General features: G+C 43.8%; 1 protein-coding gene across 2 annotated transcripts in view; it reads left to right on the top strand.

Moving 5' to 3' along the window:
- The window catches only part of LOC124041415 (insulin-degrading enzyme), a 53222-nt gene extending 28934 nt beyond the window's left edge, over positions 1–24288 (top strand). For both annotated transcript variants that reach the window (XM_046358961.1, XM_046358960.1), the window contains exons 13-25: positions 1181–1303; positions 1784–1866; positions 2164–2308; positions 5058–5168; positions 5371–5491; positions 9263–9354; positions 9938–10049; positions 15382–15549; positions 15716–15988; positions 17955–18016; positions 21472–21544; positions 21664–21731; positions 21859–24288. In XM_046358961.1, coding sequence (XP_046214917.1) covers positions 1181–1303; positions 1784–1866; positions 2164–2308; positions 5058–5168; positions 5371–5491; positions 9263–9354; positions 9938–10049; positions 15382–15549; positions 15716–15988; positions 17955–18016; positions 21472–21544; positions 21664–21731; positions 21859–21954 — 1527 coding nt within the window. In that variant the 3' untranslated portion in view covers positions 21955–24288. The remainder of the gene's footprint in view (positions 1–1180; positions 1304–1783; positions 1867–2163; positions 2309–5057; positions 5169–5370; positions 5492–9262; positions 9355–9937; positions 10050–15381; positions 15550–15715; positions 15989–17954; positions 18017–21471; positions 21545–21663; positions 21732–21858) is intronic.
- Positions 24289–24499: the final 211 nt, after the last annotated feature.

The raw sequence follows: 24499 nt of genomic DNA, 5'->3' as shown, positions 1-24499 counted from the left end.
TTGAAATATAATTTAAAAGCTTACAAACAGGGTTGTCAAACTATTTTGTTTACACCTTAAACGGAAATGATCAAAAATCACGTCAAGTCAAGATTTTTTTTCTCCATATTTGCATGTTGTAGTTTAGACCCTGTTCAACATCATGAGGTTTTTGTTGTGCCCGACCATCAGTTGAGACACATGCTCTTGAATACAGGGTGGGTGTCATGTTTTGGCTGATTAAATGTACTCTAATTGAAATTTCAACTTTCAAATGGTACCACAAAGATGGTTGAAGGTCCACACATCATTGGATGTTGACTTAAATGGGAATACGTTTGAAATTGGTGTCAATCCTCCATAGGAAACCTATTGAAATAATATAGACAAAATACACATGTACACCATCTTTGTGTTAGTAATTAGAAGTTAAAATGTCAATTTCAATGGTATACCAGCTAAACTGAAGTTGTCTGAAGGGATAGGTCCATTCTATACGTTCTATTTCTATGATTTGAAATGACACCCCCACCCTGTATTCAAGAGCATGTTGTTTCTCAACCGATAGCGGGCATAACACACAACCCTGTAAGCTTTTTAAAGATATCGAACTCAACCTAACTATTTTCAAGTGATGAAGATGTGGATGTCTCATGGTATAGTGGGGTATCCAAAATGGGTCAACTTTGAGCACTTTTATCACCTGAATGTTTTGGTATTCAGGTTAAAAAATATCACTTTCTGAACACTTCTTCCATGGCCAGACATGTATGAACATGTCTATTTAAATCAAAGGGGATGCTGTCAAAAACGGATTAAATTCAAACAGATTTACCCTACAATGAAAAATAATGTGACTTTTTAAATGAAGAATGCAATCTGCTTTCTTGTAACCTGTAGCTATTCACTTAAAAGTAGCTAAGTAAAAAAAGTTTCATAAATGGTTTTGACAGTATTGAAAATCATGCTATGGGTATTTCAAAATCTGGTATACTGCCAAACCCTAGTGTGTAGTTGGTTGCCACTGGACATAGTTGATCCTGCGTCATGTAGAATCTGCCTGGGACAGTTCGTCTGAGTTGCATCATCTATAGTTTATTGGCTATAGTTGGATAGATGTGTAGAAGCCTTTAGTCATGCTTCAATAAATTCCCAACCCTTAACTTAGCAAGGAGGACTAGCTAAATTGTCTGTGTTTCAGAAATGGGGAAACGCTGACCTCAATGGCAAGTTCAAGCTGCCCATGAAGAACGAGTTCATTCCCACCAGCTTTGAGATCTACCCTCTGGAGAAGGACTCTCCCTCCGCTCCCACTCTAATCAAGGTAAGCCTCGCTCTGGATAAGAGCATCTGCTAATTGACTAAAATGTGAAATGTCAGGGTGTTGCATTTATCAAACTATTTTTACTTCATTCACCAAGCAGCTAGACTGAACTGAAAGCGTAGCTGCATGTTTCAGGTGTCTGAATTTGTTCATAAACTTTCATATGATAATGAGGAAATGGTGTCAGGATTGAGAAGTATTTAGTACTGTTGTTGTCAAGGTGTTCTGATCAGAGGATGTATGTGGTAACTACTGCTGACAGGTTGGAATCTCTTTTGAGCTATTAGCTTCAGTATTACAGTACATTGTTGACTGCGGTTCACAACCCAACAAAGTTCAAAAGCAGTTGTAGAGATTTGATCTACCTCCTTAAAAACAAGTACTACAGGCTGATATCTTCATATACTTTTTGCATGCCCTTTTACCCTCGTTGGAATCTGTTGCTAATGTAATCATGCTTTTTCTCCCTCTTTTTCCTAGGACACCGCTATGAGCAAGGTGTGGTTCAAGCAGGATGACAAGTTTTTCCTACCAAAGGCATGCCTGAACTTTGAGTTCTTCAGGTTGGTAGACAAACCACAGCCCATGTATCACATCGTCATCTTAGAAACTTGGAACATCTTTTGTATTTTCCTCATACAAACAATTGTAGTTATAGGACTCAAATACTGCTATTTGAAATCGTATTAGGAAGGACCACATGGAATACCACGTGTCCTGCTGATCCCTTCCCTTGAATTAATCAATGAATGTATAAGCAACATGGCTACTTTTTGTTTTTCAGTGACAGTGATTTAGAGAGAGATGTCTAGCTGTGTTGTAGCTAAGAGTTGATTCATCACTGCCATTTTTTTCTACAGCCCGTTTGCGTATGTGGACCCAATACATTGTAACATGGCCTATTTGTACCTGGAGCTCCTCAAGGACTCCCTCAACGAGTATGCATATGCAGCCGAGCTCGCCGGCTTGAACTATGACCTCCAAAATACCATCTATGGGATGTATGTAAGTATTCAAATTCCCCATCGCCCTCACGCCACCGTGATCCCAAACCCATCTGTTCCTCCCTCATGCATTCTCAACCTGGGCCTTCATATCAGCCCTGGCTGCATCCTCCTCTTCATCCTTTCTTCTTCTTTGAAACCGCCTCGTCAGAAATGCTAGACTTGACAGTTGTTCGTTTCCCATTCGTGGTGGCACTGTTTGGGTATGAACTTTAAAAAGTAATTTGGTACAGTCCTCTGTCAGAGACAGTTATTATTATTTTTTAATCTGATACAAAGGAATGGGAGATAGACACTAAGTAGTAGTGGTTGTAGCCATAGCATTAACCTACCATTTAGTGGCAAAGTACTCCATCCCTCGTTGGTGGACAGAAAAGCCGGTTGCGAGGCTGCATATACATACTCTTCTTAATCAATCTTCTCACGCTGCTCTGTCTTTTTGACCACGTTATCCCACCTCCCCTACCAACAATCATGTTTATTACATTTTTTGGGGTCACTACCTATACTCAGACCCCCTGCACTGCAACATGACTGATCTGTTTCTCAGGTTATTGAAGGATGATTGCAGAGTATACATATGCAGCCAGCCTTGCCGGGCTGGTCTATGGCAGCCTCAGGGAAGAATGCCATCCCCGTAAGTACAGTGTCCGTCTGACAGTCCCCCTAATAGCTAGGGGAAAAGAGGGACGGCCCATCTTTTTGAAATGTTTATTTAACTTGGTGCAAGTCCAGTTATTACAAATTCTTATTTATCCATCTTAAGGTTCTGAGTGTGGAAGACTGTCTTCCGTCTATCTACGCTATTTGTTTCTGTGTGTTAGTCTGTCTGTAGGAAGATGGGGAGGTCCTAGAAGGTCCCCTTTCCTATGTTCTCTCCGTTTATGTAGGGACTTGTGGTTTCACTGCAAGGATGGCCAAATGTAGTCTTCAAGGAATGCCGTTTAAGTGATATGAAGTTGAACATCAACTATGAATTTATCCAATACTTATCTGACAACAGAGTAAGTTCAACTGATCAGTTCTGGGTCAAAATATGAACTATAATATCAGCAGACTGCCTGTCTTGAAGGATACGTTTGGCCCCGTTGATTTCACTGAATCACTCCGAAAACACATCCCATCTAATACACCTAGATAGAACTTCATACATTCTCTCAAATTTTGTTGTTTTAATTTATCTTTGGCATCCATTTCAAAATTCTCTGTGCGGTCAATGTCAGCCAGATAGTAGAACAGTAAGTGTCTCCTTCATATGTCCTAAAGGAATAAAGCTGAAAATACTGCTTATCCTCTGAAAAATGTGTAGGTACTATAAGTTCTGCAGACTCATGATTCCAATAGCAGGTTCCAGACTGGAGCTGGCATTGTACATATAGCTAATAGTGTTTGCAAGCTCCTTTGAATTGGTCCTTGAAACTATCTTCATATATCGCTTAGTATTGGAATGAGGTTTTTCTATGTTTTTGCTTAAATGGAGAATCGAGATGCCCATTTGCCCAATGATGCTCGTCTTCTCTCTCACACTCTCTGCTCCTTTCGAACTTTGGTTTGTGGTGGTTTGGCTTCACTCTTTAAATGGACCTCCTCTCACATTTGGTTAACATCCAAACTAGGCCTACCTCTGTGAAACAGTAGCTTGTTGTGTACAGAAGGAAGCATAGTACTAGTCATGAGGATATTTTGCCTGTTTGTTATTTACCACTTATGTGATACCAAGGTCAAAAATAAGAGACTACCTAAGACATGGATTATACATTTTAAAGGCTAATCCCTCATGGGTTGATGCTCATGTGGAAATGATGCTTTGGTTTCTCTAGTCCGGTCAATCACACATACCGAGCTAACTTTATGATGGGGTGTTTATCTTTGTATTAAGGTTTTCAGAGCTTCACCAGTAATACAGTTGCGTCGGCACAAACTAACTGGGGACTCATCAAGGGTAATGATGTTGGAAGAGATTTACAGTTAACTGGTGTCAGTATGTGTGTGTCAGCGAGAACGAGAAAGGGGAGGTAGAGGGTGATTGCAAGAGCGAAACGCTGTAGCCTGAGGGTATTTCAGATTCATGAAGGGGCCTGAATGTTTGGATGATATTGTAAAGCAGAGCTTCATATAACCTTGACCGGGCTCTGCCTATGCATGGTGGTGTTGGTTTGGTAAATTTACACGCATACACACCACTCACTGCATCACTTATTGTTAGTTGGTCACAGAACTCGATGAATAAGGGGAATGCATTTGCAGTTGATGGTAATGAGCAATGCTTGCTTTGTAGAGTTGAGTAGTTGGCTACAGACCCATAATATGGTCATTGCAGTGGCAGCAATGCAGGGTTGGAACTCTGTGCTTACGGGCTAGTGTGTGATGCCACAGTCATTAGCGTGGATGCTAGCGCGGTCAGTGAAAGTCACAGCAGAGGAACCTTCATGGCCCAGCCTGCCTCCCTCTGCTGTGTGTGTGAGGGGCCATTTCACAGACTGTACTCAGGACTCAGCCAGCACTCCGTGTCCTCTGACAGATAGTGGTTGGCATTATGCTGAGTGGAGTCATTGTCCTAGAGGAAGGGCCAGTGCAGGAGGAGAGGTTTGAGAGGTTGGTCTAAAACACTACTACCTTTAGTTTCCCTAACCGATAGGGCTGTTTATTCATCTGTACACAAATTTTACTGTTCTTTCCTACAGGCTCTATGCCATATCGTTATGCTCACCCTTTTTTCTTTTCCTCTTCCTTCCATCTCCTTCCCACAGCTCTCAGTGAAGGGCTACAATGACAAGCAGCACATCCTGCTGAAGAAGATCATTGAGAAGATGGCCGCGTTTGAGATTGATGAGAAACGCTTTGACATCATCAAGGAAGCGGTAAGCTGAGCCCCGCCGCCCAGTTTAAAACTACTCTGGCTATGAAATCATAACGGATCGAAGCTGATGTTGGTTTTTGACTGTTTGATTCTGCTATTGTGTTTGACCCCATGGCACACACAAACTACCCTTGTATTGTGTTTAACTCCTGATATGATTTGGCTGAACGTTGACCCCTATTGCCCTTTGACCGCTCTTCCAGTATATGAGGTCACTGAACAACTTCAGAGCAGAGCAACCCCATCAACATGCCATGTACTACCTGCGTCTGCTGATGACAGAGGTGGCCTGGACCAAAGACGAGCTCAAGGAGGCTCTAGACGGTGAGCCGTTCTCACTCATCTCCACACACCCACCCACACACACACGGGCACGTGTACATACGCACATACTCTTCTCTCCCTATCTCTCCCCTGCTCTCATTTGAATGCTGAGCCAGTTTGAGCTCCTCCATGAGCTGCAGTCATTTCTCTGCAGTGAAAATCTCACTGTAGGAAGAGGAGCAGATGTATTGTCTGTACGTTCAGTACATTATGCGTTCGCAATGTCCTGTGTAACACTTGAGACCGAGTTCACCTTGGGGAAAAGACTGCATTTCTGTCTTTTCATTATTACCTCAAACTTGCCCCTATTTCACCTGCCTAGTGCTAGGGCTGTGACAATATCAGTATCGCTATATAATTTCCAAAAATAAATACACGAAGCAGACCAAACTCTTTGCTTCTTTAAAAAAAAACCTGCCCTAGGTAGAATATTGTGTGTGCTGGATGGCTTGGAAAATGTGACTCTGGGTGACAAAATAACTGGTCACTTTAATAATGGAACACTGGTCACTTTAATAATGTTTACATACTGTTTTACCCATTTCATATGTATATACTGTATTGTAGCCACGTCCATCCTACTCAACTATTGCTGTACATGTACTATTCTATCCATGTATTCTTCAGATATACTATATATTCAATCCACATACTGTCCATGGTGTCTATACATCACATATAATACCAATCAAAAGTTTGGAAATACCTACTCTTCAAGGGTTTTTCTTTATTTTTACTATTTTCTACATTGTAGAATAATAGTGAAGACATCGCAACTATGAAATAACACATATGGAATTATGTAGTAACCAAAAGATTGTTAAACAAATCAAAATATATTTTATATTCTTGAAAGTAGCCACCGTTGATAACAGCTTTGCACACTCCTGGCATTCTCTCAACCAGCTTCATGAGGAATTATTTTCCACATAGTTCCCACATATGCTGAGCACTTGTTGGCTGTTTTTCCTAAACTCTGCGGTCCAACTCATCCCAAACCATCCCAATTGGGTTGAGGTTGGGTGACTGTGGAGGCCAGGTCATCTGATGCAGCACTCATCACTCCTTCTTGGTCAAATAGCCCTTACACAGCCTGGAGGTGTGATGGGTGATTGTCCTGTTGAAAAACAAATGACAGTTCCACTAAGCGCAAACCAGATTATTTATCTTTTGCCAAGATCATCAAGTTTTGAGGGAGCGCACAATTGGCATTCTGACTGCAGGAATGCCCACCAGAGCTGTTGCCAGAGAATGTAATGTTCATTTCTCTGCCATAGAATTTGGCAGTACGTCCAACCGGCTTCACAACCGCAGACCATATGTAACCACACCAGACCAGGACCTCCATATCTGGCTTCGGGATTGTCTGAAACCAGCCACCCGGACAGCTGATGAAACTGAGGATTATTTCTGTCTGTAATAAAGCCCTTTTGTGGGGGAAAACTCTCAGCCGTTCTGATTGGCTGGGCCTGGCTCCCCAGTGAGTGGGCCATTGCCCACCCATGGCTGTACCCCTGCCCAGTCATGTGAAATCCATAGATTAGGGCCTAAAGCATTTATTTTAATTGACAGATTTCCTTTATATGAACAATAACGCTGTAAATTATTGCATGTTGCGTTTATACACTGCTCAAAAAAATAAAGGGAACACTTAAACAACACAACGTAACTCCAAGTCAATCACACTGTCTGTCCACTTAGGAAGCAACACTGATTGACAATCAATTTCACATGCTGTTGTGCAAATGGAATAGACAACAGGTGGAAATTATAGGCAATTAGCAAGACACCCCCAATAAAGGAGTGGTTCTGCAGGTGATAACCACAGACCACTTCTCAGTTCCTATGCTTCCTGGCTGATGTTTTGGTCACTTTTGAATTCTGGTGGTACTTTCACTCTAGTGGTAGCATGAGACGGAGTCTACAACCCACACAAGTGGCTCAGGTAGTGCAGCTCATCCAGGATGGCACATCAATGCGAGCTGTGGCAAGAAGGTTTTCTGTGTCTGTCAGCGTAGTGTCCAGAGCATGGAGGCGCTACCAGGAGACAGGCCAGTACATCAGGAGACGTGGAGGAGGCCGTAGGAGGGCAACAACCCAGCAGCAGGACCGCTACCTCTGCCTTTGTGCAAGGAGGAGCAGGTTGAGCACTGCCAGAGCCCTGCAAAATTACATCCAGCAGGCCACAAATGTGCATGTGTCTGCTCAAACGGTTGTGCTTACAGCCCAACACCGTGCAGAGAACACCAAGATTGGCAAATTCGCCACTGGCGCCCTGTGTTCTTCACAGATGAAAGCAGGTTCACACTGAGCACATGTGACAGTCTGGAGACAGCGTGGAGAACGTTCTGCTGCCTGCAACATCCTCCATCATGACCGGTTTGGCGGTGGGTCAGTCATGGTGTGGGAATTCTTTGGGGGGCCGCACAGCCCTCCATGTGCTTGCCAGAGGTAGCCTGACTGCCATTAGGTACTGAGATGAGATCCTCAGACCCCTTGTGAGACCATATGCTGGTGTGGTTGGCCCTGGGTTCCTCCTAATGCAAGACCATGCTAGACCTCATGTGGCTGGAGTGTGTCAGCAGTTCCTGCAAGAGGAAGGCATTGATGCTATGGACTGGCCCGCCCGTTCCCCAGACCTAAATCGAATTGAGCACATCTGGGACATCATGTCTCGCTCCATCCACCAACGCCACGTTGCACCACAGACTGTCCAGGAGTTGGCGGATGCTTTAGTACAGGTCTGGGAGGAGATCCCTCAGGAGACCATCCGCCACCTCATCAGGAGCATGCCCAGGCGTTGTAGGGAGGTCATACAGGCATGTGGAGGCCACACACACTACTGAGCCTCATTTTGACTTGTTTTAAGGACATTACATCAAATTTGATTTCCATTGATAATTTTTGTGTGATTTTGTTGTCAGCACATTCAACTATGTAAAGAAAAAAGTAGTTAATAAGAATATTTCATTCATTCAGATCTAGGATGTGTTATTTTAGTGTTCCCTTTATTTTTTTGCGCAGTGTATTTTTGGTCACTATGTATTTATATTCTGGACTTGGCTATTATTTCTATATTTCGTATTTTTAATTTATTTTTACTTTTTAAATTTGTGTGTATTAGATATTATGGCACTGTTGGAGCAAGGAACACAAGGATTTCGCTACACCCACAATATCTGCTGAACATGTGTATGTGACAAATAAAATCTGATGTTTGTTTCTAACATTAGGGCTGTTTTCCTAAAGAAGTTAAATCCGCGTAGTGTTTTGTTTCCCAACCACGATACTAACAAGTATCGCGGTACTGTTATCTTCCCAGCTCTACCTAGTGCCTATGTGTTTAGTTTAGTGCCCTTGTTGCCCTTCTCTGGGTCTCCAGTCTTTCACAGATCTCTGTACCTGGTTTTTACAGACCAGATACTGCTGTGTGTACCCCCTTCCCTACTATTCTCCCATCCTTCCCAGTCACTCATCCCTGGCTGCTCATCCACCACCTCTCACCACTATCTGAATGAATCTGGGTCAGACACTGTGAATTCAGATTGACCAACCTACGCGAAGTGGAAATGTGTTGTGTTTGTATCTGCATGTCTCCACGTTTGGGCGAGTGTGTTTGTGTACGTACATTTCTGCCCGCGCTGGCGACAGGAATGATATGCGGTGGCAGCAACAGCCTGCATGACTGATGCTTTTGCTTCTGTCCCGATTTGTATAGATTTAGAATGATAGCTCTGTGATTGATTCCTCCAGTCTGAATCTGTCTTCCAGATGTCACTCTCCCCCGCCTCAAGGCCTTCATACCTCAACTATTGTCACGGTTACACATCGAGACCCTTCTCCATGGCAACATCACCAAGGAGGTGAGTTTGAAGTTACCTTCCAGTGGACTGACTTCATTTGTAAATGGCAGACACACACACACACAGCAAGACGTTTGATGTATGGAATGTGGATATGTTCTATAACTGCTTATACGGTTAGCCGCTCCTCTCCCATATAGGTTTTAAGTGGAATGCTTTTCTGTCCACTAGCAGTGTCACAGAAGGTGAACACACTGTCGAACTCTGATAAGATCCTCCGATCAAATGACACTTTATAAAAGATCCCAGCCATCGACGAACAGTCTCCCTTATGTCTGGTAATGACGCCCAGTAGAGGGATGTCAGTCTAGTGGAGAGGGAATTAGATGCACCAGCGGGGGCAATGGTCCATTTCATCACCATAGAGACTCACCGTTCACTGCAGGACTCCTATTACCTTAGATGGAGCTTTTACTGCGTGGACAGAATTATTATAGCAGTGTTCCGATTCAGTCGAACGAACCTATAGATATGTATCTGCTATGGAAAGGAGGTATATTGACACATTTTAAAAGGTGGATTACAACACTGATCTATGTCATTTGCACCTCTCACTTTGCTCTCTCGATCTCTCTTTCTCCAGTCTGCTCTAGACATGATGCAGATGGTCGAGGACACGCTTATGAATCAAGCCCACACCAAGCCCCTCCTACCAAGCCAGTTGATTCGCTACAGGGAGGTGCAGGTGCCAGATGGTAGGCCAAGTGCACTGCCTATCATTCCCTTCACCTCCATGTAACTTCGTCATGCCTGTCCCCATTGTGACCATGCTGAAGGTTTCTTACCCAAGTCTGGCCTGTGCTTGTGTAACACCTCAGTGTTAATACCCCTCCAATGTCCAAGGGAGAAAGTCTCACCTACAAAGGGGAAACAGACATCACTAGGCAATACAATACACACACTTTTCCTTAACCACTTACACAAACTCACACAGCACCACAGCACAACAATACACATACACACACACACACACACAGTGCCTGTGCACTTTTTAAGTAACTTGAGCACATTAAGTAACTTGAGCACATTAAGTAACTTGAGGACATTAAGTAACTTGAGGACATTAAGTAACTTGAGGACATTAAGTAACTTGAGGACAGAGAAGAGGAAAATCATGGCTGTCTGGGCCTCCTGGAAACATCCTGGATCCAGTCGGCCAGCCAGCCTCAAACTGAACAAACACAAACACAAACTGAACTAACCTTTGAACGGAGCAGGATTTGGAGATGGCGGTGTCTGAGGGTAGGGCTGCCGTCTTATCGGCTCTTCATCAACGATGCTAGTTTGTTTTTTCATGTTGTTCGTAACTTGTTTTGTACATAATGTTGCTGCTACTGTCTCTTATGACTGAAAAGAGCTTCTGGACATCAGAACTGAGATTACTCACCTCAAACTGGACGAGGAGTTCGTCTTCAATGAGTCGGACACGAGGGATATACTATCTACACCTGACCAGGTCCGGATCCCCGTGATTCGCTGGAAAATGAAACGTAGGTTTCGCGGAAAGAGATCAGGATATCTTGCGAGGATCAGGCGACGAGTGGCCAATCTGCCCTTGCCTTCCGTTCTGCTAGCTAACGTTCAATCACTGGAAAATAAATGGGACGAACTGAAAGCACTTATATCCTACCAACGGAACATTAAAAACTGTAATATCTAATGTTTCACGAGTCGTGGCAGAATGATGACATTAAGAACATACAGCTGGCGGGTACACACTATCGGCAGGACAGAACAGGACAGAACAGCAGCCTCTGGTAAGACACGGGCCGATGCATTTATGTAAACAACAGCTGGTGCACGATATCTAAGGAAGTCTCAAGGTTTAGCTCACCTTAAATCGGTTTTTACCACATTTCTATCGGCATGTTAAATGTGCAACCAAAGGGAAAACATTTCTAGACCACCTTTAATCCACACACAGAGATGTGTACAAAGTTCTCCCTTGCCCTCCATTTGGCAAATCTGATTCCTGCTTATAAGCAAAAAATAATGCAGGAAGCACCAGTGACTCGGTCTATAAGAAAGTGGTCAGTTAAAGCAGATGCTAAGCTACAGGACTGTTTTGCTAGGACAGACTGGAATATGTTCCGGGATTCTTCCGTTGGCATTGAGGAGTACACCACATCAGTCACTGGCTTTATCAATAAGTGCATCGAGGACGTCGTCCCCACAGTGACTGTATGTACATACCCCAACCAGAAGCCATGGATTACAGGCAACATACGCACTGAGCTAAAGGGTAGAGCTGCCACTTTCAAGGAGTGGAACTCTAACCCGGAAGCTAATAAGAAATCTCGCTATGCCCTCCGAAGCATCAAACAGGCAAAGCGTCAATACAAGACAGAATTGTACTACACCGGCTCTGATGCTCGTCGGATGTGGCAGGGCTTGCAAACTATTACAGACTACAAAGGGAAGCACAGCTGAGAGCTGCCCAGTGACACAAGCCTACCAGACAAGCTAAATAAATTATATGCTGGCTTCGGGGCAAGTAACACTGAAACATGCATGAGAGCATCAGCTGTTCCGGACGACTGTGTGATCACGCTCTCCACAGCCGATGTTAGGACGTGTACTCCGAGCATGCACTGACCAACTGGCAAGTGTCTTTACTGACATTTTCAACCTCTTCCTGTCTGAATCTGTAATACCAACATATTTCAAGCAGAACACCATAGTCCCTGTGCCCAAGAACACTAGGGTATCCTGCCTAAATGACTACCGACCCATAGCACTCACGTTTGTAGCCATGAAGTGCTTTGAAAGGCTGCTCATGGCTCACATCAAATCAAAATGTATTTATATAGCCCTTCGTACATCAGCTGATATCTCAAAGTGCTGTACAGAAACCCAGCATAAAACCCCAAACAGCAAGCAATGCAGGTGTAGAAGCACTGGCTAGGAAAAACTCCCTAGAAATGCCAAAACCTAGGAAGAAACCTAGAGAGGAACCAGGCTATGTGCGGTGGCCAGTCCTCTTCTGGCTCTGCCGGGTGGAGATTGTAACAGAACATGGCCAAGATGTTCAAATGTTCATAAATGACCAGCATGGTCAAATAATAATAATCACAGGCAGAACAGTTCAAACTGGAGCAGCAGCACGGCTAGGTGGATTGGGGACAGCAATCATGTCGTCATGTCAGGAAGTCCTGAGGCATGGTCCTTGGGCTCAGGTCCTCCGAAAGAGAAAATTAGAGAGAGCATACTTAAATTCACACAGGACACCGGATAGGACAGGAGAAGTACTCCAGATATAACGAGCTGAACAAACATCAACATCCCAGAAACGCTAGACCTACTCCAATTTGCATACCACCCCAACAGATCCACAGACGATGCAATCTCTATTGCACTCTACACTGCCCTTTCCCACCTGGACAAAAGGAACACCTATCTGAGAACACTATTCACAACAGCTCAGCGTTTAACACCATTGTTCCCTCAAAGCTCATCACTAAGCTAAGGACCCTGGGATTAAGCACCTCTCTCTACAACTGGATCTTGGACGTCTTGATGGGCCTCCCCCATGTGGTAAGGGTAGGCGACAACACATCCGCCACGCTAATCCTCAATACGGGGGCCCCCCCAGGGGTAGGTGCTCAGTCCCCTCCTGTACTCCCTGTTCACTCAGGACTGCTCGGCCAGGCACGACTCCAACACCATCATTATGTTGGCCGATGACACAACAGTGGTAGGCCTGATCACCGACAACGATGAGACAGCCTATAGGGAGGAGGTCGGAGACCTGACCGTGTGGTTCAAGGACAACAACCTCTCCCTCAATGTGATCAAGACAAAGGAGATGAATGTGGACTACAGGAAAGGAGGACCAAGCACGCCCCCATTCTCATCGAGTGGGGCTGTAGTGGAGCACGTTGAGAGCTTCCAAGTTCCTTGGCGTCCACATCACCAACAACTAACATGGTCCAAGCACACCAAGACAGTCGTGAGGCAGGCACAACAAAACCTATTCCCCCTCAGGAGACTGAAAATATTTGTCATGAGTACTCAGATCCTCAAAAGGTTCTACAGCTGCACCGTCGACAGCATCCTGACGGGTTGCAATCACTGCCTGGTATGGCAACTGCTCGGCCTCCGACTGCAAGACACTACAGAGGGTAGTGCATATTGCCCAGTACATCACCGGGGCCAAGCTTCCTGCCATCCAGGACCTCTATACCAGGCGGTGTCAGAGGAAGGCCCTAAAAAGACTCCAGCCACCCTAGTCATAGACGGTTCTCTCTGCTACTGCACGGCAAGCGGTACCGGAGCGCCAAGTCTAGGTCCAAGAGGCTTCTAAACGGCTTCTATCCCCAAGTCATAAGACTCCTGAACAGCTAGTCAAATGGCTACCCAAACTTTTGCATTGCCCCCCCCGTCCCTTTTGCAATTCACTGTCTAATACACCTGTTGTATTCAGCGCATGTGACAAATCAATTTGGTTTGATTTATAGCTTCCCAACAAAAAAGCTTATAACATACACTTTTACAAACACATACTTAAACGGCTTACTTCCATTCATCTTCACTCGCACACTTTTTGCATTCTGAGGAGAACTGTTGACACATCATTCATCATTGAAAAGGATATGCATAAGTAACCTGCTGCATCTTTCCTCATTCAAAGTCTACTTGATCATTTAGGACTCAAATATAGGTGAGTCGATATCCAAATGAACTCAGCACATCCCGGGGGGTTTTTACGCATCCTCCCCCAAAAAATGAAAGTTCCAATGAAAAGCTTTTAACATGCCTATTCACAGCCACTCAGCAAAAAGTGTGATGTTTGCGTGTCTGGAGACTGGAGAGTGTCACCACTGTCCTCTAGCTGAACTCTATATATAACGGTCCTGTATTATGCTTTTTAAATCTATTCAAACACGTTCTTTAGTAATTGTATATTTACAGTTAAGCCGGGGGTGCATCAACTGGCTAGGTTGTTTAGGGCTTGTTACCTATTCCTAAATTCATTTTTTAAGTCTCAATGTTTGCGGAGTTGCGCCTGCAGCATTATACAGTATTTGGATAAGCTGTATTGCATGGTTAGTACATGTGTGTGTGTGTTGAAGATTGTGATGCTACAGTATGTGAATAAACCCTGGGACATGTACACTGTGGCCAGTTTATTTGGTACACCAATCTGTACCGGGTCTGACACCCCACCCCCCTCCATGCCTCCATAACAGTCTGAATTCTTCGGGGCACGGCCACATTGCTCAATTGGCCTGACGTGTGCCAGGAAAACATTCCCTACACCATTACGCCACCAGCCTGTACAGTTGACACCAGGCAGGATGGGCCATGGACTCATGCTGTTTATGCCAAATTCTGACTGCCATCAGCATAACTCGAGGAACTGGGATTTGTTCGCCTAGGCGACACTCAGTTAATTGTGTTGGTGATTGCATGCCTGCTGGACCCACTTCCTCTTGTTTTTAGCTGATAGGAGTGGAACCTGGTGTGGTCGTCTGCTGCAATAGCCCATCCGTGACAAGGACGGATTAGTTATACATTCCGAGATGCCGTGCTGCACACCACTGTTGTACTGCATCTTAATTAGTCTGTGGTCGCTGACTGAATGTTTTTTTGTTTGACGCACCATTCTTGGTAAACCCTAGACTGTCATGCGTGAAAAGCCCAGGAAGGAGGCCGGTCGTTTCTGAGATACTGGACCCGGCGCGCCTGGCACCGTCAACCATACCACGCTCAAAGTCTCTTAGATCACATGTTTTTCCCATTCTAACATTCAATCATACAGTAACTGGATGCCTGTCTGCATGCTTTATATAGCACGCCATGGTCACGTGACTTACTCTCCGCAGGAGAACTATTTTCGTGAACGGGGTGGTGTACCTAATGAACTGTCCACTGAGTGTTTGTTAGGCACAAAATGGACTGAAACAGGGATGTACTACCTGGACTTGTCCAATAAGAAACTCTTGTTCCCCCCCACTTGCAAAACATTTTGAAACCTTTTCCATTATGTGCCCTAATGACTATGACCCTGCTGTCTGTGCCTTCCAGGTGGCTGGTATGTGTACCAGCAGAGGAACGAAGTGCACAACAACTGTGGCATAGAGATCTACTACCAGACAGACATGCAGACAACCCACGACAACATGCTGCTGGAGCTCTTCTGCCAGATCATCTCTGAGCCTTGCTTCAACACACTGCGCACCAAGGAACAGTTGGGTAAGACCACGCACACACACTCAAGTGGAGACTGGTATCTTGTAAAGTACTCAAATACAGTTGAACTCAACACCCTGCAGTGAAAAGGGGACAGTAGACTGTGTGCAGTTAAACATAAACACTTTCCAGAATTTACAGTGAATTGTTTGACTTTCACTCTCCTCAGGGTACATAGTGTTTAGCGGTCCGCGGCGCGCTAACGGGGTCCAGGGCCTGCGCTTCATCATCCAGTCGGAGAAGGCCCCCCACTACCTGGAGAGCCGGGTGGAGGCGTTCCTAAAAGCCATGGAGATGTCTGTGGAGGAAATGAACGACGAGGCCTTCCAGAAACACATCCAGGCCCTGGCAATCCGCCGCCTTGACAAGCCCAAGAAGCTGGCCGCTGAGTGCGCCAAGTACTGGGGGGAGATCATCTCTCAGCAGTACAACTTCGACAGGGGTGAGCATGTGCAGACACAATGAGCAACACGCACATACACACCCCTTCCTTTACCTGGTCTGGAGGCATAAGAGCTTTTTCCATGTGATATCTGTGGGGAGTTTGCGTAGTTAGTGTCGACTAAATGGTTATTCCTCCTGATCCTCATATTATAACTGCTAGGAGGCCTTTTTATATGGATAGGTGTTTTGAATGAAATATGCATTTATTTATATTGACATTTTTATATTGACATTCTGGAGGATCCCCGAGGGAAAGGAAGGTTGTTTTCTCAGCAGAAATTGGCAACAATTAGGCCCCAGAATAAACTCCTGGAGGACACCTCGCCCAAGCAGCATCTCATGCATCTCCTGAGTGCTATTATGGATTGTAATGGGCTGATTTGCTGGTAATCTGCCGTAAACCTCGATCCAGAACTCTTAGTAGGGAGAAGTGATGAAAACCATGTTCTCATTGTTAGAGGGAAGGAGGATGGGAGAAGACAGGGCAGCAACTGTCACCACTAATGTCATGATAGAAAGTGGAGCCTTGCCAATAAAGGGACATTGTACAGTAGGGGTGGCTGGTGACCCTGTAGGGCCTTGGTCACCAACCGGTCGATCACTGTCAACTGGTCAATCTTCAAGGCATTTCTAGTCACAACATGTCTGTAGAAAAGCCAACGATAAATGCTTGCGCTCCTTTTGTAAAAAATAACAAAATTGTGTTGCGCAGTTGGCGGTAGGTGCACTTGATTCAGAAGCCCTGCGCACCAGTAGGTATTTTTAACCTTTTTATTTGTCTGAAAAGACAAACTCCTACCCGGTGAATCGGAAGATCTGTGGCTAAATCGAGTGCTTCTACTGCTCAAATCACTGTGCCTATAGCGTCCAGCAAGGTTTGATACTAGCCTACATGTAGAAGGTGGAAGACGGTGTCCCCTCTCTCTGGTCAGTCCCACTGGATGAAAGGAAAGAGAGAGCAGGGACCATGAGAGGCTTGACCCTCTGCTGCTCTTTCCCTCCCTCGCTGAGACTAAATGCCGTGTTGAAAACAACTGCTAACTTTAGACATCTGACTTCAGTGCATGCAAGACAACTGGGAACTCTGCGGGGGAAAAATGAGATCCGACTGGGGAATTTTTTTGGGAACGGTCATCCAACTCACGTCATTCCAAGTCTGAAACTCATCTTTCGAGAGCTCCGACTTGAAGATCACTGACGTCACGATTTTACCTTGTTTGTTTCCGAGTTCCCAGTTGTCTTGAAAGCACAATGACCATCAGATGCAGGAAACATCAGTCCAGTAAAATAAAAAAGCAAATTATTATAAAATTATTTCAATTTATGAGTTAGTTTATATCAGGAAATCAGTCAACTGAAATAAATGCATTAGGCCCTAATCAATTGTTTCCTCTTGACTGGGAAAACAGATATGCATCTGTTGGTCATACCAGTCAGTATCCGGTGTGACCACCATTTGTATCATGCAGCGTGACATCTCTTTCGCGTAGAGTTTGTTCATTATAAAATGGTTTGAGAAGAACAATATTGCCAGGCATATAGCCAATATGCATTAGGCCTACTGCACAAACCTCATTCCTGCAGAACTGTTTTAATTTGGTTAAATTTAAAGTAGAGCGGTAGATCTGTCTTTTTGACTACGAAAGTGAAATTACTACGGACCTCATTATCACAATACTTAGGTGACGATACGATATGTATTGCAATTCAATACTGTGATTTTAGTGCGATTTCGATGTTCCAAACATATTGCTCACTATATGTCTGCTGCAGAGTGACGAGAGAGCCATGAGAAAATAAAAGTCCTGAAAACAAATTAGCTGCCCACTTATAAAGATGGAGAACAAGCTATGAAGGAAAAATACTGGAATTTTGATGCAGGTACAGCCAACTAGCGCAAGAAATATTGAGGGATATCTCAAATCATCAACCTTTAGTCCAAAGTGTTTCCTGTTATTTTCTAGATAACATTGAAGTGGCCTATCTGAAGACGTTGACGAAAGAAAACATCATGCAGTTCTACCGGGTGAGTATAGTAGCTGCTCATCCATCTTCTGCATTCCGGTGTGTTGTTCAATCTGTCCTCACTGAAAGATGGCACCTTGTTTCATTTAGAACCCTCCACCACTCTTATCCACTTCCTGGATCTATTCATAGCTGTGGAGGTTACACTGACACGGTATGCTGTGCTCACAGAATATCCACAACAGTGGATGCTCCTTAGAGGAGGAAGGGGAGGACCATCCTCTGTGAATTTCATACAAAAAAAAACATTTGAAAAGTTATCCTTTTTAGATCAAACTATACTAAATCTATTCACTCCACCAAATAATTGATTAAGACACACTGATTTGCAATGAAGGTCTACAGTAGCCTCAACAGCACTCTGTAGGACAGCATCATGCCATGGTGTAGCCAGAGGACAGCTAGCTTCCGTCGTCCTCTGGGTACATTGACTTCATTACAAAACCTAAAAGGCGCATGGTTCTCACCCCCTTCTATAGACTTACACAGTAATTACGAGAAATTCTGGAGGATGTCCTCCGACCTATCAGAGCTCTTGCAGCATGAACTGACATGTTGTCCACCCAATCGAAGAATCGGATACTGAATCTAGTACTGAAAGCATAAGCTACAGCTAGCTAGCACTGCGTTAGTTGACTCAGAGAGACAATAGTAGAAATGTTTTGAACTAATTTCTTCCAAAATGAACGAGAAGCAAGAGCTATATTTCTCTTTCACTTAACTAAGCAAATGCAGTTAGCCTACTAAAACACCCTGCTCAAACAGAGGGATACTATGTTAGCGAGCTGGCTATGACTATCCAACACAACACTGGAACTCTTCCAAGTCAAGGTAAGCTTTTGGTTTTACTTATTTATTGCCACTGGGGCCCGCCGGTGTAAGTTCTAAACTTCTTACTTGACTGTACATTGTATCAGGGTGGCAGGTAGCCTAGTGGTTAGAGCGTTGGGCCAGTAACTGAAAGATTGCTGGATGGAATCGCCGAGCTGACAAGGTAAAAATCTGTCGTTCTGACCCTGAGCAAGGCCGTTAACCCACTGTTCCCCGGGCGCCGAAGACGTGGGTGTCAATTAAGGCAGCTCTCCGCACCTCTCTGATTCAGAGGGGTTGGGTTAAATGCGGAAGACACATTTCAGTTGAAGGCATTTAGTTGTACAATTGACTAGGTATTCCCCTTTTCCATAACGTTGCTGCATGATCGTAACGGGTTTACTAATGCGTTAGTTCTATTAGCTATGTTGACTATGACATCACTTTAGCTAATATGGTGACAACAATGTAATTTCTTTAACTAGGCAAGTCAGTTAACTTTTTATGGCTGCAGGGGCAGTATTGAGTAGCTTGGATGAAAAGGTGCCCATAGTAAACGGCCAGCTCCTCAGTTTCAGTTGCTAATATATGCATATTATTATTAGTATTGGATAGAAAACACTAAAGTTTCAAACTGTCAAAATATTGTCTGTGAGTTTAACAGAACTGATATTGCAGGAGAAACCCTGAGGAAAATCAAACCAGGAAGTGGCTTCTATTTTGAAAACGCCATGTTTCATAGCCTCCCTTTGCTCCATTGAAAGGGATATAAACCAGATTCCTTTTCCTATCGCTTCCTCAAGGTGTCAAGTCTTCAGACAGTTTCAGGCCTTTATTTTGAAAAATGAGCCAGAACGATAACATCGCGTCAAGTGGTCACATGAGTTTTGCTCGCACAACTGAGTTTGGATAGGTATTGCTTTTCTCTCTCCTACTGTGAAAGACATTTGCGGTTGATATATTATTGATTGTATATTTTAAAAACAACCTGAGGATTGATTATAAAAAACGTTTGACATGTTTCTGTGGACATTATGGAAAATATTTGGAATTTTCGCCTGCGTTGTCTTGACCGCTCTTTCCTGTGGAATTCCTTAACACAACGCGGCAAACAAACTGAGGTATTTTGGATATAAAAATAATATTTTTGGAACAAAAAGGAACATTTGTTGTGTAACTGGGAGTCTCGTGAGTGAAAATATCCAAAGATCATGAAAGGTAAACGATTAATTTGATTGCTTTTCTGATTTTCGTGACCAAGCTACCTGATGCTAAGTGTACTTAATGTTTTGTCGTGCGATCAATAAATTTACACAAACGCCTGGATTTCGCTGTAAAGCATAATTTCAAAATCTGACACGACAGGTGGATTAACAAAAGGCTAAGCTGTGTTTTCCTATATTGCACTTGTGATTTCATGAATATAAATATTTATAGTAATATTTATTGAATGTAGCGCTATGCTATTCAGCGGTTGTTGATGACACTTGTCCCGTTAGTGGGATTGCAGCCATAACAAGTAAAGGACAAGTTCTTATTTACACTCACAGCCTACCCCAACCAAACCCGGACGACGCTGTGCCAATTATACGCCGCCCCACGGGACTCCCAATCACGGCCAGATGTGATACAGCCTGGAATCGAACCAGGGTCTGTAGTGATGCCTTTTGCACTGCGATGCAGTGCCGTAGACTGCTGCGCTCCTCGGGGAGCCCAAAACTGTGGGTAGCGGTTATGATATGGTTTGGCTTGGAAAGTTTTTTTTTCGTCTGGTCACATACAGCTGTTGCATTAAAGTCCACAAGTAAAAGGAACAGGTGAGAGGAGAGCGCATAGATATGAGAAGGAATGCAACCTTGGCTGCTATGAAAGTGAACTGTGTTTATGTGTGATCAGGGGTATATTCATTCTGCCGATTCTGTGGGGAAAAGTTTCTTAAATGGAAGCAAATGGAACGAAACGGGGATAAACATGCATGAATTTGTCCAATAGAAACTCTTGTTTGCAACTGTTGAACTAATGATTACACCCTAGATCAGCTAGATGCAGGCAAGAGTGTGCAAAATGGTATTGAATGTGTCACATCTGTTACCTCTTTTTTTTTTTTTTTTTCTCTCGACCTCTTGAAATGTTGTAGCAACCTGATGGGTATAGGGAAATTGAGTATCATGTAGTAGCCTAAACCTATCACTTTTACATTGAACTGGGTGAATGAAATATGAATGACAGTCATCCAATATGCTGTAATAGAAATAAGGCCATGCTCATGAAAAAAAAATTGTCCTCCCTAATCTTAAACTGCACTGACTGCCACTGATCAACAACCATAACAAGGGGGTGCGTCACTGTCAGGGTGTTGTTTCAAGAGGATAAGGGGACCAAGGATAGCGAAGCAATGAAAGACTTCCCATATTTCTACCTCAGCAGAAGCAACACAGGCCCCATGCAGAATATTTTAATTGTGTAATAAATTTCACCATATCCCCCCCCTCCACAGATTTATGACTGTTGAATCCACTTTGTTCCGATGTAGGAGCCTGGAAACTTTCTTCACCCTATTATAATACATTTTTCACAGACAGTGACTTCAATTAAATTCTGTCTCTTCTCTGTGTCTCTATCTAACTCTTATCTCTCTCTCTGTAGGATCTGTTGGCTGTGGATGCACCCAAAAGGCACAAGGTGTCTGTGCATGTCCTGTCTAGGGAGATGGACTCCTGTGAGTACTGTACAAGTGATTGAGAGTTTTTTGGGGGATAGAAGTTCAGTTTGTCAGTGTGAATGTGTTGCTTTGACTGTTTTTAACAGTTGTTTAAATGTCTCTGTCCTTTTGTTTAGGCCCAGTCGTGGGCGAGTTCCCTGCCCAGAATGACGTCAACCTGGTCCCTGCCCCCTCCTTGCCACAGGTAATGTAGTCATCCTTTTATAATACAGGAGGAGTGTGTGTCTGTGATAGAGGACTGGAAGAATTATGTAACTTTTTGGGTGATGTGTTAACGTGTGTAATACACTGACCTGTCCATCTGTGTACAGCCTACTTTGGTCCAGGACATGACCGAGTTCAAGAGGAGCCTTCCCCTCTTTCCCCTGGCCAAGCCCCACATCAACTTCATGGCTGCCAAACTGTGAGGACCGGGCAGCCCTGCCCCCAGAGCAGCATGGGAGCACTGTGGTGGGGGGTGCCCTGCTTTGTCTCCCCCCCCTGTCCCCCCGAGGCAACAGGAGTCAGGAACACACTCATCTGACTAAGCCTGCATGTGTGTATGTTTGTGTATCTGTGTGTGGTAGGCTGGAGGCTACTAGAGGCACTTGGAAATGTGTTTGATTCCCACAACTTGGCTGTGGATCTCATCATAGCTCCGTGTAAGAGTAGAGGTCACACAATTTTAGTCTCATGGAAAACCCCACCAACACACATTCCCAATAATGTATAGAATGTTGAAGCAGGGCTCCTATTATAGAGGAATAGTAATAACTTAAACAACCACAAGGCCGGGAACCCTGTAAACCAGTACAAGTACCCCTTGACACTTTATCATGGAAGTGTTTTTAGTTGATTTAGCCACAAGGACATGCTGCTGTGGTGAGAGTAAAATGTTGGTTAATGATGATTATGTGAAGCTTTTGAGGTGTAGGAGGATAGCTCTGCAAAGGGTGTACATAATATCGTTTTAGACACGCCGGACACGTACTTATGTACTCGTGCGACGCATCAAGGCACAGTGACAACTCCCTGAATTGATATCACAAAGACTGTGTTTAAATAAGATGAATGTGCAACACACTATTTTGGACACCATTTCAGTTGATCAGCCTTATGGAAACAATTCTGTTTTAATCCATGATGTACAGGTTTTGAGATCTGACTCTATTTATTTTTTAAACTGGTAAAATGTCAGGGCCCATTTGGTGGAGAGGTGTCCCATGAAGCTTTTCTTTTAAACTAGTGCTCTATAGGGTTGTATTATCCAAGCATCATCTCAGGGTCCCTCTAATCGTTTGCTTTTATTTGAGATTGAAGAAAAATAAACATATTTAAATGTCTGTCATTTATGTTAATTACTTGTTTGGAGTTATACATTTTTCTTTTTATAGCTTTTATGCTTGTTAATATTTTAATCTGAATTGTGTTCGACTAGTGATTTATTGCATAGGTGTCCCCCCCCCATCTTTCTCCATTTGAGACAAAGGTTGTACCTTTTTAAAAGGGGGTGGGGGATGGTCTACCACCAATCTGGACCAATAGATGCACAACTGTGGCTGGAGCAGTCAGCTGGATACACATATCACAGCAGTGTCTGGACTTTGACAGTCAGCCAACTGCACTTTGCCTCTGTTGGTCAGACTTGGGGTCATTGCAATCTTAAAGATGCTATCCTTCAGAAAAACAAAGGACTGCTATAGAATGTCTGATGGGTTAAACAGATTTAGTATTTTCTCAGGACACCCTTTAAAATAATCATATTTTTTCTGAAGGGTTTCAATAGAGGCCTATGTATGGAGGGTGAAGGTGTAGTCGGGCCTGTGTTTCTCAATATGCACTTCTCACTAAGCAATAAACTGGGGAACCTGAGAGTGGTGTGGCTTTAAACACACTAATTGACTCTGTACTGTTACGTAGAAGTGGGGGACACTGCATTCTTGAGTCCTTGCTCTCATCCAGCCTAATGGACACACTGGCATGTGATGCATGGATAGTACTCATGTCAGTGCCATGTCTGTCTCTATACCATGGCCTAGTCTCTCAGGTGTTAACAAGCCTTGCCAAGTCAAACCACTGGTGGCGTCAACCACTCTTTGATACAGCAAATGTCTCCCATATGTTCTCAGGCCTATATATCAACTAAGGTTAACGTAATGTGTTTTACCACAAGGTAGAAACTGACATTTCTTATGGATTTATGTTCAAACTTTTTTCTAAAGGAAGTACAGCTGTATACTGACATATACCGAACATTCCATTGAATTCCACTGGTTTGTTCAGTGCTTACCTTACAATGGTAGGGACCAATAACTGACCTGCAGGCTGTGTTCCTTTGGTAGGAATAAGTCTCTTGCAACTAGTAGTCATTGCTTGCTAATGTATTTAGGGGGAAACCAAGCTGTTTTTCCTCAATAGTTTCCATAAGTAATCTGTATACACTCGAAAATGGGAATAACTGTGCAGGTTCATTTTGCGATACTGGGTTGCATTCATTAGGCACCAAACAGAGGGACTACCTGAACTTGTCTGATAAATGCTTGTTTTGATTTTGTTGCAAAATGTCTTGCTACACTGTGCCCTACTGAATACCAGCCTGATGGAAGATGGAAGGTGTGGTTCAGTGAGACGGTCAGTGGACACTGCTGTAAATTGGCTGGTTGAGTTACTGCAGACATGTTCAGGGCTCAGTAATGCAGGAGTGCTTAAGTCTTACATTTTCTCCTGTGTTTATCTAATAAATCACTGTATACTGGAACAAATAGTTGTCTGTTATTGAAATATGTCAACGCAGGATTTGTATCCCAGATATAGCTGCCTCCTAAGAGCACACTATACATCAACCGAAAGTGTAATCTTTCAGTAATATGCTATGAAATGTGGTTCATTCAAGCTGTTTTACAGCCATAGTTCATAGACATGAACAAGGGAACTAAGGAATTTGGATTGAATCTGTCCTACAGTGTGCATCTG

The sequence above is a fragment of the Oncorhynchus gorbuscha genome, linkage group LG08 (genome assembly GCF_021184085.1).
Source record: "Oncorhynchus gorbuscha isolate QuinsamMale2020 ecotype Even-year linkage group LG08, OgorEven_v1.0, whole genome shotgun sequence".
NCBI lineage: Eukaryota > Metazoa > Chordata > Actinopteri > Salmoniformes > Salmonidae > Oncorhynchus > Oncorhynchus gorbuscha.
This window is presented reverse-complemented; position numbering and strand designations above follow the sequence as displayed.